The sequence below is a fragment of the Pogoniulus pusillus genome, chromosome 1 (genome assembly GCF_015220805.1).
Source record: "Pogoniulus pusillus isolate bPogPus1 chromosome 1, bPogPus1.pri, whole genome shotgun sequence".
In the NCBI taxonomy this organism is placed as follows: domain Eukaryota; kingdom Metazoa; phylum Chordata; class Aves; order Piciformes; family Lybiidae; genus Pogoniulus; species Pogoniulus pusillus.
In genome coordinates, this window is record NC_087264.1 from 39,869,050 (window position 1) to 39,885,524 (window position 16,475).

The 16,475-nt window shown below is 38.5% G+C and overlaps 1 protein-coding gene across 3 annotated transcripts in view; it reads left to right on the forward strand.

Annotated features, from left to right (window-relative positions):
• MIPOL1 (mirror-image polydactyly 1) overlaps positions 1 to 16,475 on the forward strand; it is a 206,414-nt gene that overhangs the window by 90,975 nt on the left and 98,964 nt on the right. For all 3 annotated transcript variants that reach the window (XM_064149041.1, XM_064149059.1, XM_064149050.1), the window contains one exon: positions 14,324 to 14,431. In XM_064149041.1, the coding sequence (XP_064005111.1) occupies positions 14,324 to 14,431 (108 nt within the window). The remainder of the gene's footprint in view (positions 1 to 14,323; positions 14,432 to 16,475) is intronic.

Consider the following 16,475-nt stretch of genomic DNA (forward strand, 5'->3'; position numbering starts at 1 on the left):
AAATAGTCTTGAAAATCACACTGTGAGAATTGAAGCATCCAGTGCCAGCTTCCCAGAAGAAGTAGCAAAATCCTTGTTAATCCTCACTTCTAAATAGTCATATCAGTCTGCTTCCTTTTGTAGGGCTCTCCAGCAGCTGTGTGTCTCATTACATGTTCTCTTTATGTTGTGTGTGTTGTCTTCTGTGGTATCCAGACACTTCTCAGCAGTAGTCATGCATTTTACCCATTCTGTTTGCTTTGGCAGGCAGGCCCAGCACTTGGCATTCAGAAGTTGTGATAACATTCTTCTGTCTTTGTGTTTTTCTTAATTTTTTTTCTGCTTAGATTGTCCTACCCTCTACATGTGAGGGATGGAATTGCCAGGAATGTTTGAGTTGGGTGAGGACAATATTGGTAATTGAATGTGTCAAAAGCAGCTGATCTTAGGTTTAAGCAATTCTGCTTTTCAGTAATAAACCTGGAAGCTTTTAGATTGCTGTTAACACAAAGCTGCTTGGTCAATTATCTTGAGAAGTGGGCACCTAGTCTAGGTGATCCTTCTCTCACATGGGGGTTGGACTTAGATGCTTTCAAGGTCCCTTCCAACCCTTAAGATTCTGTGATCATTTTGGGTAGCTAGTCACATCAATCCCTGTAATTTCACTTCAGTGAAATTAAGACCAAATTTTACTGCAGAAGTAAAATCTTCAGATCCAACCACTGCTTAATTTTTGAGAAGTCTTATTCTTGTACCAAAATGATACAAACATTTCTCATTGTTACCAAAGCTGAGTAATACATAACTTCTGAACATGTGGGTTTGTGTAGTTTTTCAGAGCTTTGATTTTCTTTCTTAAGCATTCTTTGTGAGGTGGCTTGGTCTTCTATATGTGATTCATTTTAAGCATATACAGAGCTCATTAATTTATTCATTTTAAAAATATATTTTTATTGAATGTTTAAGAGCACAGGAGTAAATTTCAAAAGATATCTGAAATACCAATTTTGTGTGTATTTCGTTGCCTAGGTCTCTGTATTGAATCATGGAATTCATAGATGATTGATGATGGTTTCTCTGCTGTCATGGATTGAGCAAAGCCCTTTGATTTGTCAGTGCTGCAAGCTAGACTCTTAGAATCAACCAGGTTGGAAGAGACTTCCAAGATCATCCAGTCCGACCTATCACCCAGCCCTATCCAGTCAACTAGACCATAGCACTAAGTGTCTTTTCTTGAACACCTCCAGGGACGGTGACTCCACCACCTCCCTGGGCAGCTCCAATGGCAAATCACTCTTTCTGGTGAGAAAGAAACTGATTTCACAATATTATTTGAAGTTGTATAATTGGTTACTCCATTTTCACATTTATTCTCTGGCCATTAAAAGGCTGATTCGTTTTGGCTAGTTGTGATCTTTAGCTGTTCTTTATGTTGCTTTTACAAAGAAAGAGCAAATATACTGATTCAAGTAATTTATTCAAAAAGTGTTTCCTGTCTCAGACATATCTGCAGGGGTTTGTGCTTTCACCTACCTAGTTTAGGTAGTGAATCTCTAGTTTAAAGTGGCTTTTATTGCACATTAAAGACATTTTAGGAGAACATATTACACAGAAAAAAAAAATTAATTGCCATTTAAACAACTGATTGGTTAATTTTGAGTATAGCATTTATCAGGACAAAGAGATAATGTTTCCTGCAGGGAACATCTGCAATCCCATGACTGAATAGAGAATTTTTTTTAACTGTTGTATCTATAAAGTGATGCCTGATAATGTTTTCTTGAATGGTATGATGCTACTTTAACAATGGAGCAGAAGTATTCCTGTCCTTTTGAGCAGTAAATGCCAACTTAATGTTCAGGCAATAATCTTGTTTGCAGATGGATTTTAAGAAAATCCATTGAAGACCAGCTCGTTAGAATGACAGATTGTTTACCAAATTTTGTTTTCCTGTCAACTAATATTAGTTACATTCAATTAAACAAGATTACACTTTCTAAAAACAGCTGACTGCCTTACACTTATCCAAGAACGAGGCTCCTAATTTCTAGATCTGGTTGGAAGATCGCATTGTGAATGTTTCTTTCTAAAATTTCTTCTTTTCATAAACCTTCCACACCTTCACTATGTCCATCCTATCATTTATTTTTCTGTGTGTGTGTCCTCACACTGCAGATTATTAACTTGTTGGGGGAGAGGCTTTAAACAAAAGCAGTTGTCAGCTATCTGTCATGATGTGTTGTGTCAGATGTTTGACAATCTGTCTCTTGGATGTGGGCCATCTGTTTATAATAGAACTGACTGCTCTTCTGAGGAGCCAGCAGAACACGTGGTCACAGGAAGCAATAGTTCTGTATCACCTGGCTGAGTCAGTAAAGAAAAGCTTCTGGGTGTAGCAATCCCAGTTCTGACATGATCTATTTAGCTGATTAAGTGTCTTCAAAATTTCTGTGGTAACTTCTCATCCCATAAAATAAGAAAATCCTATTTGCTAACTTGATTTAAGTGTTGGGAAAAGTAATTAGTGTTTATCAAGAGTTATAACATCACTAAACATTTGTGTAATTAAAGGAGAATTACTGAGAATAATCACATAATAAAGACAATGTTAATGGGAATATGATGAAGTAAAAATATAATCAGAAATTAAACAGTGCAATGGAATGGACCATACAAGACAAGGTGAGAATTGAGAACCGGAGTATGTGTACATTCTGCAGTGCAAAAGAATGGAGGAAAGATGCTGTATTTAATGGAGAGAAATACTAAAGATAGTCCCTGGCTCCTTTGTGGCAGTGTTGGAACTGCTCAGCCATTGAGAGGCTTCTAGATCTTCCCAAGGGGCTGGGAAAGAGGCAGATGATCTCTGACCTGATCCTGCTTCCTCTTGGTGTGGAGGTTTGCAGAGATGCAGGCAGGATCTCTTGCAGATGTGCAGAGAGCACGATGTCGGTGGCACTTCTTGCCCTGTTATGAGGCACTTAAATGCCTTGTCCTGGGAAACTTGAGGCACTTAATATCAGGGCTAAGCTGGTCTGAAGCAGAAGGCAGAGCAGAACACATTGTCCAAGAGCAGTGAGGCAGAGGCAGCAAGGCAGAAGCAGCACAAATGCTTGTAACTTAGCTCAGTTTATATTCCTTGCCCGAGTGTAATGGCTCCTGTGGCCGCAGAGATTCACCAAACAAAATGCATTTGCAAAACTGACCACATTAGGTGAGACCAGGGCTTGCTCACCCTTATTTGGGCAAGACACCAACAAGTACCTAAACACCTGTGGGTACCTGTGTAGCACTTTTGGGAGGGGACATAAGCCTTTGTTTTCCTCCTGCCCTTGCTTCCCCCCATCAGCAGAAGGAAGGGGCAAGCCAGGACATCTAATAGCCTTCCAGGACAGTAGCTCAGCTTGACCAGCAGAGTTGAGAACAATGAGGACCCTTCCAAGCTCAGAAATCCTGAGTGGAGTCGCCGTCCCTGGAGCTGTTCAAGGCAAGGTTGGACGTGGCACTTGGTGCCATGGTCTAGCCTTGAGCTCTGTGGTAAAGGGTTGGACTTGATGATCTGTGAGGTCTCTTCCAACCCTGATGATACTGTGATACTGTGATCCTGTGATGCTATGGTTATATTTCCATGTTTCAGAGGACATGTAAAATCTACAAATCTGCACCAATAAAATGTGTCTGGCTTTTGAGCCCATGTGGTGCAGAGATGTTTGGCTACTGAGAAATCAGTCCCTGCCTGACTGAAGGCAATAAAGCAGTGGGATGTTAGGTTATCTACATTTACATTTGCATTGATATTACAGCTCAGTGTGCTAATGAATTACACGGAGTTCAGAATGATCAAAGCTGTTGTGGTAGTTTGGAGGAGAGCCTTGGTTACTGACAGGAAACTACGGAGGCAGAGTCCCATCCCAGGGGACGGACCTGGTCGTCCCGGGATGTTGTTACTCTCTTCTGCTTTCTGGTACCAGAGCTATAAGGCAGTGCCTGGCTGACATCCCTCTCTTCTCCTCCCTGGCTTTCATCCCTTCACTTCTCTCCTCCGTGAAGAGCAACATCCCTGCTTATCTCATGGTTTGGGAGTGGGAGATGGCTTTTAGCGGGCAGGGCATTTTGAGCTGTGTTATGCGGCCTGCTGAGGCCTTGTAGGCCTGAGCTGGGAAGGGCAGTTCTGGTCTGCTCTCAGGCCTGATGAAGGAGGAAGGGATGGAGGACTCCAGATGGTTTTAGTCTGATAGACTTAGCTTGTGGATGTATTCATAGAATCATAGAATCAACCAGGTTGGAAGAGACTGCCAAGATCATCCAGCCAAACCAGCACCCAGCCCTGTCCAATCAACTAGACCATGGCACTAAGTGCCTCATCCAGGCTTTGCTTCAACACCTCCAGGGACAGTGCCTCCACCACCTCCCTGGGCAGCCCATTCCAAGGCCAATCACTCTCTCTGTGAAGAACTTCCTCCTCACATCCAGCCTAGACCTCCCCTGGCACAACTTGAGACTGTGTCCCCTTGTTCTGTTGCTGGTTGCCTGGGAGAAGAGGCCACCCCCCACCTGGCTACAGCCTCTCTTCAGGTAGTTGTAGACAGCAATGAGGTCACCCCTGAGCCTCCTCTTCTCCAGACTAAACAACCCCAGCTCCCTCAGCCTCTCCTCATAGGGTTTGTGTTCCAGGCCTCATTTTACCTGATTGCCTTTTACATATATGCATCTGTAAATAGAATCTCCCTTTAAACTTCCAGTCAGTGTGCAGCATCTTCACTCTTACCCTTCAAGGGGACTGTCACTTCTGTCCTCCAGCCCCGGGTAGCTTGTGGCCCTAAACTTGGACAGCTGCCTTGCTAAGTAGAGTGTAAATGGGTATGTGGGAGCCACACTTGGAAAATGGGTACTAAAGCCATAAGGGCTGGGTGATAGGTTGGACTGGATGATCTTGGAGGTCTCTTCCAACCAGGCTGATTCTATGAAACATGAAACATGTTCTATGAAGATGAAGATCAAAGTAGTATTTCAGCTGTTCTCTCTGGCTTCTTTGGGACCTTTTCTACTTACAACCCAACCAAGGTAGAAATTATTTCAGGTAGGCAGTAGGGTATTTTAGTTAAATATTAATTATTTTCTGTGCAGAAGTTTCTACTCTGAAATTGTCTCTTGAATCTCTCCTGGAACTGCTACCATGAATTGGAAGTAAAATTGGTCCTAGTCTAAGTATTATTGTACTTACAGACATTTAGTCAGTGATTTATAGATTTGCTTTCTAAATATTTTTTACATTGTTTTAAAAGAGAATGTTGATGTTTAAATGAACTTTTCTTCCTTCTTGCAGTAAGATTTTACATAGTGTTTTTTAATTTGGTGAATTGTTTGGCTCTTGAATATAACAAACTGATGTGCAAACTCCATGCAGTTTGTTGTACTGTGTCAGTTACTAGTGCTTCTAGAACTCTGCAGTCAGGTATGTGTGTGAGCAGGCATACTAACCTTGCATACCACTCAACAGCTTACATGCTTAGGTTATACATTATTTATTAGACTTACAGGCATGAAACTAAAAAAATTGAATCAGTAATGTGACTTCCATGTGAAAAAGAAGTCACTTATTTATATAGGACGGGCAATTAGGAAAAAAGCCTCTCTTAGGTTAGTTGAAAGCATTTTTGCTTAATTTCAGACATAGTACAGGTTCGTGAATAAATGTTTGACTCTAGGTTACTGAGTTTGTGTTCTGATTAGAAACAGCTATAAAGAATGAATCAGAGGTAAGATTGGTGACTTCTATGGAATGGATACAGAAAACTGTGAAGGTGACCCAGTTATGTGGCTTCAGCAGTTCTTGTTGATAACTTTCTTCCTGCAGATTAGGAGTCTGTCAGCAACCCCGTTTGCAGAACCATATCAATCCAGTGGCACAGCCAATACAGGAACCCCACTTGAATGACCTGTGAATCACTTATAGCTTGAGAGCATCACAATTTCTTTACTCTTCTTCTTGCACATTTTTTTATAATGAGTGTCATTGATTAGGAAAGTCTGTGTGTGCTGAGCTCTTTGAGAAGTAGATCAAGCTTGTCTTGATCTTTGAAATGTCATCACTGAAAGGAAGGTTAAGAATATATAGAGAATGGATTTGGGTAGGTGAGTATCATAGGGCTGCTCAGTGCTGGTGAGTAGCTGCACGTGTTTGGATTGCTAGCAAGAGTGGAAACAATTAAACTTTACTGTCTGAATTTTCTGAATGTGTTTCTGTTCACTCAGTTCCTTAACTATTCAAATGAAAATAAGTGGTAGCTTGTTTCGTTGCATTATGTAGCACTCAGAAATAGAAAGGGGGAGACAAGAATGGTGAGAAGAAACCAAACCATTTGCCGAGCATATTATCTGCCTTAATTCTGCTGGCTCCAACTGACTCATAGTGATAAGAAAGACAAAAATGTTTCATTTTTATTTTGATGCATTTCTTTTTTTATGGCTTCTGGCAGAAAAACGCTATTACACTGCTAAAAGAAAAAAACAGCTTACATTTAGGTTTTTCTCTTATACAGAACATAATTTGTTTTTAGCATGTTTCTGAGGACTATGTTCTATAGAGACACTTTCTTGAAATCCCAGCACTTCTGAGCTGCTGGGCATTGTATAAATAATCATTAAAACACATTTGTTGATGGTTTGCCAGAACTTTGAAGAAAAATCTTTCCTTTCAGAGGTTAGAAAGCCTTAATTCAAAATTAGAATTTAGTGGGAAAATCCTTCTATTGATTATTGTGTAGAAACTAATTTATTTCTTTGTTTTGTTTTAAATTATTATTTTAGAAGAAAAAGGATTAAAACTATTTATATAAATGCAAGTGCTTCCAAACATAGTTTGGAAGTACAAAGTACAGCTCAAAGTACATAATTCACAGTGACACCAAAGATTGGTTGGTGTTTTGACTGGATGACTTTGGTATTATTTTTGTCTGCAGAGGAAAGAGTTGTGCAGCATCCAAGTGGCGCAAGATGTTTGCCTGTTCAGGAATCATGATGAATTTGGGACAAGGGACAGACTGTTTAATTTAAAAAAAAAATTATTGAGGGACGGGGGGAAAGAGAGAGAGAGAGAGAGAGAGAGAGGCTTTCAACCGAGAACGTTTGCATTCCCATTAGGTGTCTTTTCAGCTGGGAGCTCCTCTGAAATGCAAATCCTTGTGAAGGGAGTAAGAAAAGACAAACAAAATAGTAAACGAAGAGAAGAAACAGTTGAATTGTGCTCATTTGCTTCAAATAGTATGTTGCATTCACTTTTCTGTGGGTGATGACTTAAAAAATGTAAGAAGTAGACATGTTTCTTCATCTTTTTTCATAGTTAGTGTCTAGAATAATTATTTGTGATTCAGCTGTTGATTACAGTGAGTATGTGTTAATTAATTTCTAAATACTTCTACAGTTTATCCCTTCTCAAATCATTGTGCTGCATAGTAGCAGGTGGGATCTTGATATCACATGAAGTCACCTTCTAATGGTATTTGTGCCTTTTCCATCAAGATACAGTGAATCTTTTTCTTCACTGGTGGGCATTTTGTTTAAAATGCATAAAAGAAAAAATAAATGTCAGAAAATAGTTCAGCTGCCATTCAGATCAACTCCTACTTTCCCATAATTTGGGGGTCATAAACTATTTTCCCAAGTTCTTCAGGAGGAACTAGGTTACTTTCATTTCTTACTACTTCCTTTAGTAAAAGATCCCAGTTCAGTGTGGTCTTCACACATAGAAGTTCACAAAACATGATCAAGTACTCATATTTTAAAGTGGAGGCCCTGATACTCAAGCAATTTTGCGCCAGCCAACCCCATGGAAAGTGACTAAGCACTCACATTTGATTTTTGTCTGACTTGAGTAAGAATATGTTACCTTTAATTTAATGAAAGAATGATGATATTTTTGGGAAGCTGTGGTTGTGTTAAGATCTACTATTAAACTGTGGACTGGGTGGGATCAGGCAAGACCAATCCTGACCCTGCTCAACCAATAGTCTAAGCTTCAGGAGGAGTACAAGAACAGGACAAGCATGGTACCTCCATCTATATACTGTCCCTCTTTTAAGCAATCTCATCAATAGAGTCTTGTGTTTGTGCCAGTGCCGATTCCTAAGATTATAAAGCATTGCAGGTTTGGACAAGGACTCTAGGTGAACAAATATATTTCAATAAAATGCTACATTTTGTATGCACTAATTGGATGATACTATCAAATGTAACTCAGAATTCAGGAAGTAACTTTATGTAGAATTTGGCCTCTTAGTCCTAGTTCATTTGTTTCGTTAGACTTTGACCCTCATATCTGTATTGACAGAGACAGATCAATTCCTTTTTTTCCCCTAGCATATAAAATGCATAATGTGTTGACTCTTTTTTTTTCTTTCTTTCTTTTTTTTTTTTCCCCTTAGCATATTGCCATAAGTTCAGGAGGGGTTAATTTGGGTTCCTCATAATGAAAGATGATGGAAAACATTGTATGCTATACAGTAATATTAAAGGCAGACACAGGTGTATTAAATAGCCACCGTTTGTACTAAGGGTTGTGGGTTTCTGTTATAGTCAGCTCTAGCTGTTCCCTCCTTAGCCAAGTTGTGTCACGGTACCCTTTTCTGGGTCAGATCTGCACTGAAATACAAAATGAGTCATGCAGCTGACATTACTATCTAGTTCAATGAGATGAGAGCGAGGGACCCTGGTGTAGCAAAACATTTATGTCTCTTTGAAAGCACGTGAAGTGTCTGATCGACCTGAGCAGTGCAGAGTTAAATATGCTTCTGCATGAGGCCTCTGGGAACAGATGTTTTCTTCATATAAACAAACTACACAGGGACCAAATGGTTGGGGGCAGGGGGTTGCTCCGCTCGATGTTAATGCTTTGCTGTGTTCCATATTTGTCCTACTGATGTTATTTCTTCAATGTCTTGCAGATTTGTCTTTACTGTCATGTAACGTCTGTTGTTTTTACTTTCAGAACACCTCACTGAGGAATCATGTTAAGTAGTGATCAAAAAAAAACACCTCATCAATTTGTGTAGGCAGGGCAGGCACCATACTGCTGTGTTAACATGTTAGAGGTGCAAACCGAAAGAAATGCTAAGCAGCCAACAGCATGTTAAAGATTATTTGTTTATACAAGTGCTAAAGTTAGGTTTGATGTGTTAATGCAACCTTATTTTCTAGTAAAGGCCTGTTATGAATTACGCAAAATTAATAATCTGTATTAATTCTGATGTCCAGGCAAAGATTGTTAATAACTATGATGACAGTTTATCAACATTAAATCTCACCAGAAAACTTATTTACAAGGTTTGAAACGCACGGCTTGGGTACTTATGCATACAGGGAACAGGCAAAACTTTAAGAGATAACTAGCAAATGCAAACATCATACTGGAATAGAAGGTTCTTGCAGTCAATATACCACTTGCAGGTAATTATACCACTTATCCACTAGATGGACACAGAAAGCTCCTTTCTGCTTATGGCACAAGGCAATTAGTGAATTGCAGGAGGCTTTAAGTATTTACTGATAAAATATTATCAGACAGTACCCAAAGCACATGGAGGGGTTGCTGTCAGTGGTCTCAAAGTCATTAGAGGCTTTGGAGTTTTCCCAGGCTCTTTTCTCAGGAAGCTGGGAGTCTAGCATAGTCTCTGACCTGATTCCTCTTGATTCCTGAGTCAACAGAAGACTTGCAGAGGGACAGGCAGGATGCAGTGCATTGTGCAGTCTTGACACAGTGTCACACTGGCTATGCAGGCCAATTGCGTGCAGGCATTTAGAGCCTGTTCCTGGTAAACTCAAGGCAGTGGAGTTTACAGGCAGTTCAGGATGCAATGAGGCAGCAGAGCACGCCATGCTGTCTGCTCATCTCTTTTACCCATACAGCCTGAGACTAATGGGTTTTTGGACATAGATTAGCCAATCAGAATGGCATTTTTTCAAGCTTGACCATATTAGGTGAAACCAGAGCAAGACAGGACGTGGATAAGCTTGTTTTAGCCTATTGAGGCCTACCATGACAAGGCCAAACACTATTAAGTGGTTGTCTGCATTGATTTTTCTATCTTCTGAAAGACTCAATTCATGGTAAACCATTTTTACTCCCTTTATGTACCTGGAACTAGGGCCATCTTTTAACAGTATTTAGGCAAGACTAAAGGGCCTTAGTCAGGGATATTCTCCTGGTCCACTTCTTGACCTCTCCTTTAGTGTCCCCTTCAGTATGTGCTGCTCTCTGCAGTTTGTCTAGATTTTCCCTGTCCTATTCTCAACCCTCCCACCTGGATAACCACTGAAAGGGATCAGCACCTACTGCAGATTGAACCACTACTTCTTACAGACTCACTGCTGTCTCACAAACTCATTCTGATGAATCATGGTAACTGATGCTCATTTGAAAATGCTCACCATTAGTAGCCTAATGGCTTAAATTAGACAATGGGAAGGAAGAAGAGGTGTACTTTCTGTCTGTCCTTTTCTGCCTGAATCTGTGCTTGTCCGTTCAGTATGTTGCCTGCTTTGTTTCTCATTTGGTGTCTCAGGGGCTTCTGATATATCCTGTGCTGGATACAGAGCTGTTTGTTTGGAAAGATTGAGTGCTTTTAGAGGAGTCCAACCAGGTTGCACTGTAGAAATATGGTTAAAGATTGAGTGCCTGTTGCTGGGAGTGGATGATGTTATAGTGAAAACTGTACAGTTGGGCACTAATGGTCTCACAAGGAGCACTTGGAGTAGGCTTAAAGGGGTTTACTGTCTGACAAGAACTTTGTCACCTGAAAGAGGCTAGCTAAGGTAGGAGACTTTTTTGAGGGCAATATATTCAGAGAGGAGAACAAACAAAATTTAAAAGAGGAGAGGAAAGCTTATCCTGGTTGGGCTTGGAGTGGGTTTTTTTAATATGTTCAGTATTGTCTCTCTGGCTGCAAAACTCTGAATGCACAAAGTAGACCATGCAATGAAGCTAATTTTGGTGAATTGCTTGTGTGAAAGCTTTATAAAATGACATGTTAGCATTTGTGAGGTTTTAATACCCTTTACATGGCAAAGTCTTTAGTTGTCTGATCAAGGCTTACCCTCTTTGACATTCATGACTACACTGCTTTCATATATCTTGATATACTCTAAGTATATGAAGTAAGGAAGTAGTTTTCTCAGTTAAGAGCCTGTCTCACAGAGCATTAGATTCACGAGAATTTCCATTTCCGTACACAATTACACCTCAGATCAGATGTTTAGGCACCCTGTCTTGCACAAATATTTTGTCTCTGACTTTATGAGGATTCTGTTTGAAGGCATCCCAAGTATCAGTTTTCTGAAGTTTGGGTAACAAGATTTAGACATTCATATTTGTAAATTAAACACTTCCTTTAGCTTTCAATTTTCTTGAAAGGACAGATCCAACATTTCCTTTTTGCCAGTACCGAATTTGACAATATCTTCTCTTCATTGTGCTCAAAAAAAAAGTATTTTTATATATATTTTTAGAAGGAAATCCAGTTTCTTACTTGCAGCTGTTGGCACTTTAGAGCCCTGGAGTGAACCAATAAAAACACATGTTCCATTAAAGACCATCTATTTTTACTGGACCTTGTTAACAACCAATGACACAGAAATCAAAAAATGTTGGCTGCAGTGAGTAGAAGGGCTGCATTGTTTTAAATTCTATTTTTAAAAATTGTCTTTGCAGCAGGATTACACAGAAATTTCATATGATTTTGTTCTTGTGAAAGCATGCTTGCTTTTAGATTGCTATTTCAGTGTTTTAATAGTTCAGATTTCACGGTGGTGTCGAGTATAAAGTTTTACTGAGACACACAATGTTGCTATTTGAGAGTATTATTATAATACTTTCACAAATAGAATAATTAAAAATTTTGCTTCCTAGACACCTAGGAATAAATACATTTGATAATTCAGAATATCTTGTTAATACATTTTTTTTAACATAGTAAGACACATGCAAAGGTGAAACAAGATCAGCATTTCTTTCAATAATACCCTCAAAATGGATTCAAGGAGTATGCTGATTGAATATGCCTAGTTTTGGTTTGGTTTTTTTTTCAGATATCAACAATCTTAGTGAAAATAAAACTAAAAAATACTACCAAGATTGATATAACCATGTCAAGGCTGACTTGATAAGGAGCTCCATCTATTTTATGTTACCTTTCTTGCATCTGTAATACGCTGCATAATACTGGAGTCCCATTGCTGCTGCTCATTTCGCAGTCCTGTCTTTGCAGGAGTGGACAGCAAAATAAGATTGTGTTCATTCCTTCAGTTTTGCAACCTGTCTTGCATATCAAGATAATTTTCCATGTGGTCCTCCTCCTAGGTTTTGTTCTTAGTATATTTTCACTTCTCTTTGGGAATTGAGGCAGTAATGTGAATATAAATTCATATTATAGGGGCAGATTGAGATTTTGGCCTTTTTAATGTTTACTGTGAGAAGTCAGTGCTGTTGTCAAATTGGGAATACTGAAGCATTGTTTTGAAGAAGAATGCTGGCAAAGCAGAAAAGTGAGAGGCCTGCTGATCTCACAGGATATAGTGTGTAAAGTGTCATGATAACGCCTGTACTAGTAAATAATTTTTTTTTAATGATGTTTAAATCATGCATTCTGGAGAAAAAAGTTACTATAGAGAAAAAAAAAAACCTTTATCATCTGGGCTTGGATCTTCAGTAGTTTTGTTAGGCTTATTTATTACATGTCTGTAGACATAATCCTCAGACATGAAAAAAGAATTACAGCTGTGATTCTGTGATATGTGATTTTTTTTGTGGCGTGCATGTGAAAAACACATGAACACAAAATGTCTGTAGTTTGTGAAAATATCTGCAGTCAAATGTACCTTACTTTTTCTGTATTTTCCTACTTGTGGGAGAGTCTTTTTCTTGCATTAAAAATGAAACTGTCCCTTAATGAACATTACAACAGACACTGAGGGCATGCACCAAGCCAGAGAGATTTACTGTCTTTAAAAAAGTGTAATTCTTCTAGAAATGAACATATATTTCTAACAGAAGTAATGAAATACAACAGATGTGTGAATCATTTTTTTTAATACTAGTTGGACACCTACATTTACTTAAAACTTAAATACAAGATTGTGTCATTCTGGTTTATATACTAGACTGGGTGTGCAGCACAGTGTTAAAGACTTACTTTGTGTTTAAGAGGTGTATGGATTGGTATGTCTTTAGAATTTCTGTCTCAAACTAGCTCGAACTAGCACACTGTCTAAAGGTCTTTTAATAGTTTTTTAATTTACTTTGACCCCAGTTGAATTTTTGCAGTCTTACACCTCTCTATTTCACAGGTTTTGTTTTTTTAGCATTGACATGAGCTGTGCTTTATTGCTTACAAGTAGGTTATATATACTTGATGGGAAGCTCAGTTCTGTGTTGTCCACAGTCACTAAGATAGCACAAGAAACTCAAGTTTTCAGGTCTTTCATTTGATAGAGCAGTGCATATGTGGGCATTATTCTCATTACTTTCTTACTAGTGTTTTCAGAAAATATTTGTTCAAATACTTTTTATCAGTTAATTGCCTTTTCATTTTCTTTTTTTTTTTCATAAAGCAGACTTTTTTTTTTTTCACAAGACAACTAATTGCTCCTTCAAACCAAGGTAGCTGGGCAAGACCTCTTAAAAATAACATTGAAAAGCAGTGAAATCTAATTTAACTTATCTTTAGTCTTTAGATATTTGGCTGACAGCAGTAAGTATACGTCTGTATGCACACTGCAGCAAATGTTAAATTTTTCATTCTTTGTCATTAAGTTAAATATTTAAACAAAACAATCTTGGAACTTCTTTTTTTTCAAGATGTGGTATGTGTTTGGAAATCAAAGTAAACTCTTAGCATAAAAGTCATAGGTATAAAAATTACATGTATATTTTCTAATAAAAGGCTGGATCCAGGATTTGGGAGGAAGGTCCTTCATTTGCTTGCTTTTTTAAAAGCATGTGTCACTTCCTGTATCCATTTACTTAGTATACTGAAGCCAAAATCCAGCCTTATGTTGGCATAACCAAGAGCAGAAATTAAACCTGACATTTTAAAGAATTTTTAAAACAATCTGCAAAATGTCTCTATCTGATAGCTTTTTTTTGGTGTACAGTTTGACCTGGAAGAAGCTGAATAATGAGGCACATTTTAAAAACATAGCTCTAATAAAGGCCTGGGATTCTAACTTGCTTTTGTGTTATGCTTTCAGTACTGCAGAAATGGTGATGGAGTTATTTACGTTAATTCATTTGGCTTGTTGAAAAAAATGTGCCCACACTCCTCTACTTAATGGGATTCTTTCCTCGTTGCAGTGCAAACGGCTAGAGCAGGAGCTTCATCATCTGAAAGAGCAGAACCAGACTTCAGCAAACAACACGAGACATCTGACTGCTGAAAACAATCAAGAACGTGCTCTGAAGGTAAATCTCCATTTCTTCTTGCAGGCAAATTAAGGTTGTAAGCCCATGGTGCCAGCTTTCTGGGCTGCATATATCGGTTGTGTACATTTCAGCAGAAGTGAGCTATGGTGTTTGCCAACAACCTCTTCTTTAAACACAGATACAGCACCCTTCTGTTAGGTTTTGTTTTATTTTGTGTGTGAAAACAACAAGAAAAATTAACATATCCTCCAAATTATTGGGCTGCTAATTAATGCTAAAGTCTTGGAGTTTGTCCTTGCAGTATTACATTTTATAATGTAAAGAAAACTGCAACTATTTGCTTTGTGATACCTTTGCGAAACTAATACTTTAGATCATGGCTGTTTGATCTGCCCTCACAGCTGTGTGCTATATTAATAACATTGTTGACCTATACTACTAGTGACCACATAGTTGATACTATTTGCAAAAGAGTAGCTAGTTGGAATTGGGAGGAGGAATAATAAGTCTTGTCAATAAGAGTAGAAATGAGCAGAGAGGCAGGAGAAAGTCAGAGAAAGAACAGTGTAAAGTGACAGGTTATTGCTGCTTTAAGAAAGGGAAATTGTAACATCAGTGGAATTGATAGCTACATGGAAAGCAATCTGACTGCTAGACAGAAAAAAAGAGAATATGCCAGGTAATATGTGCAGGTGTCATATGCAGCTATTCAACCAATATATCCCTTAAAATCTCTTTTTCAGGTAGTGGAGAAACAATATAAATACAGGAGTTACTCTGTTGATACTGTGTTGTTGTTTTCAAATGCATTTTGATTTCAGCAGTACCAACCAATTATGTCTCATTTATAGGCAGATCTTCCTTTATCTAATTTTTTTTTATATATATTCAGGAAACACCATTATGCATGTGACAACCTGACCAATGCAAAATGTACGAATAAAAAGAAATCCTTTTGTGGTTTGACATTTCTCAGTATAAAAAATAGTACAGTCAATAAATGGAGAGAGTGTGTGCCACAAAAATGCCCTGAGTTCATGGGGTTTATAATTGCCATCAGAATCTGTGGTGAATATTACAAAATCAGGTGTGCAATACTGAAAGTCATCCATCCTCAGATGACTAGAAATAGACATCATAATCATTCAGAGCCGTTTATGACCACAACAATAGTGTTGGTTTGAATCTGGTATCACTAAAAGTCAGTGCTTGCCAAGCATGCTGCTTATTGAACATTTTATTGTTTTTCATTAATTGTGTGCTGAATTGTTTCTCATGTGTCGTTGAAAATATTATGCAGTGTCTTTTTTCCTGTTAGAAAACAGAAATGTTTTATTGAAACTATACTTTTTACAGTTAATATTGCCTGACAGAATGCTTGCAGAATAATTATTTTTTTCATAGCAAGAAGTGACTTAATAGTTCAGAGTGTTACTAGGATTTCATTCTAAGCCTGATATTGCTCTCCCAGCACTTAATCTTTAAAGAATTAAATTTCTGGCTGTCACAGGCATTTTTTTGATTTTTCAAAGTTAGAAGTTAATTGGTTGTAGTCCTTTAGAGATCAGAGTCTGGGGAGGAGAAGGAGGATTCTTTTCAATTTTTGGTAAAGTTGGACTTTTAAGAATGTTGTACCTTTGCAGAGTTTATCTCAGTTGATATTAATGTTGCCTATAGTGCGGACAGATCCATCGGAGTACTTTTTAAAAGGCCAATGGGTCAAGTTGAATTCTTGACCTTGAAAACTTTTAACTACCCCTAGGAAATACTGGCAATAGTTGTTGGCTTTGATATACAGCACAGGAAGACTCATCCTGACCTGATCTCTTATGTAAGTGAAAGGCTTACCACCTCTGGCCAGTAAGGGTGAAAGTTGTATCAGCAGCTTCTTTAGAGATGGATTTGACTGCTGCCTTTGGCCTGATGGCAGCTGGCTACAACACTCCTGTTGCCATCAGCAGTGGAGTTTTCCTGGCTAGAGGTGTATCGAACTGGAGCTTGCTGACAAGTAACTCACCGTGGGGTCTTGGCTCTTGCCTTCCCTGTGAAAAACCCTCTTGTTCTTAGCTGCTGTCTCCTGTCC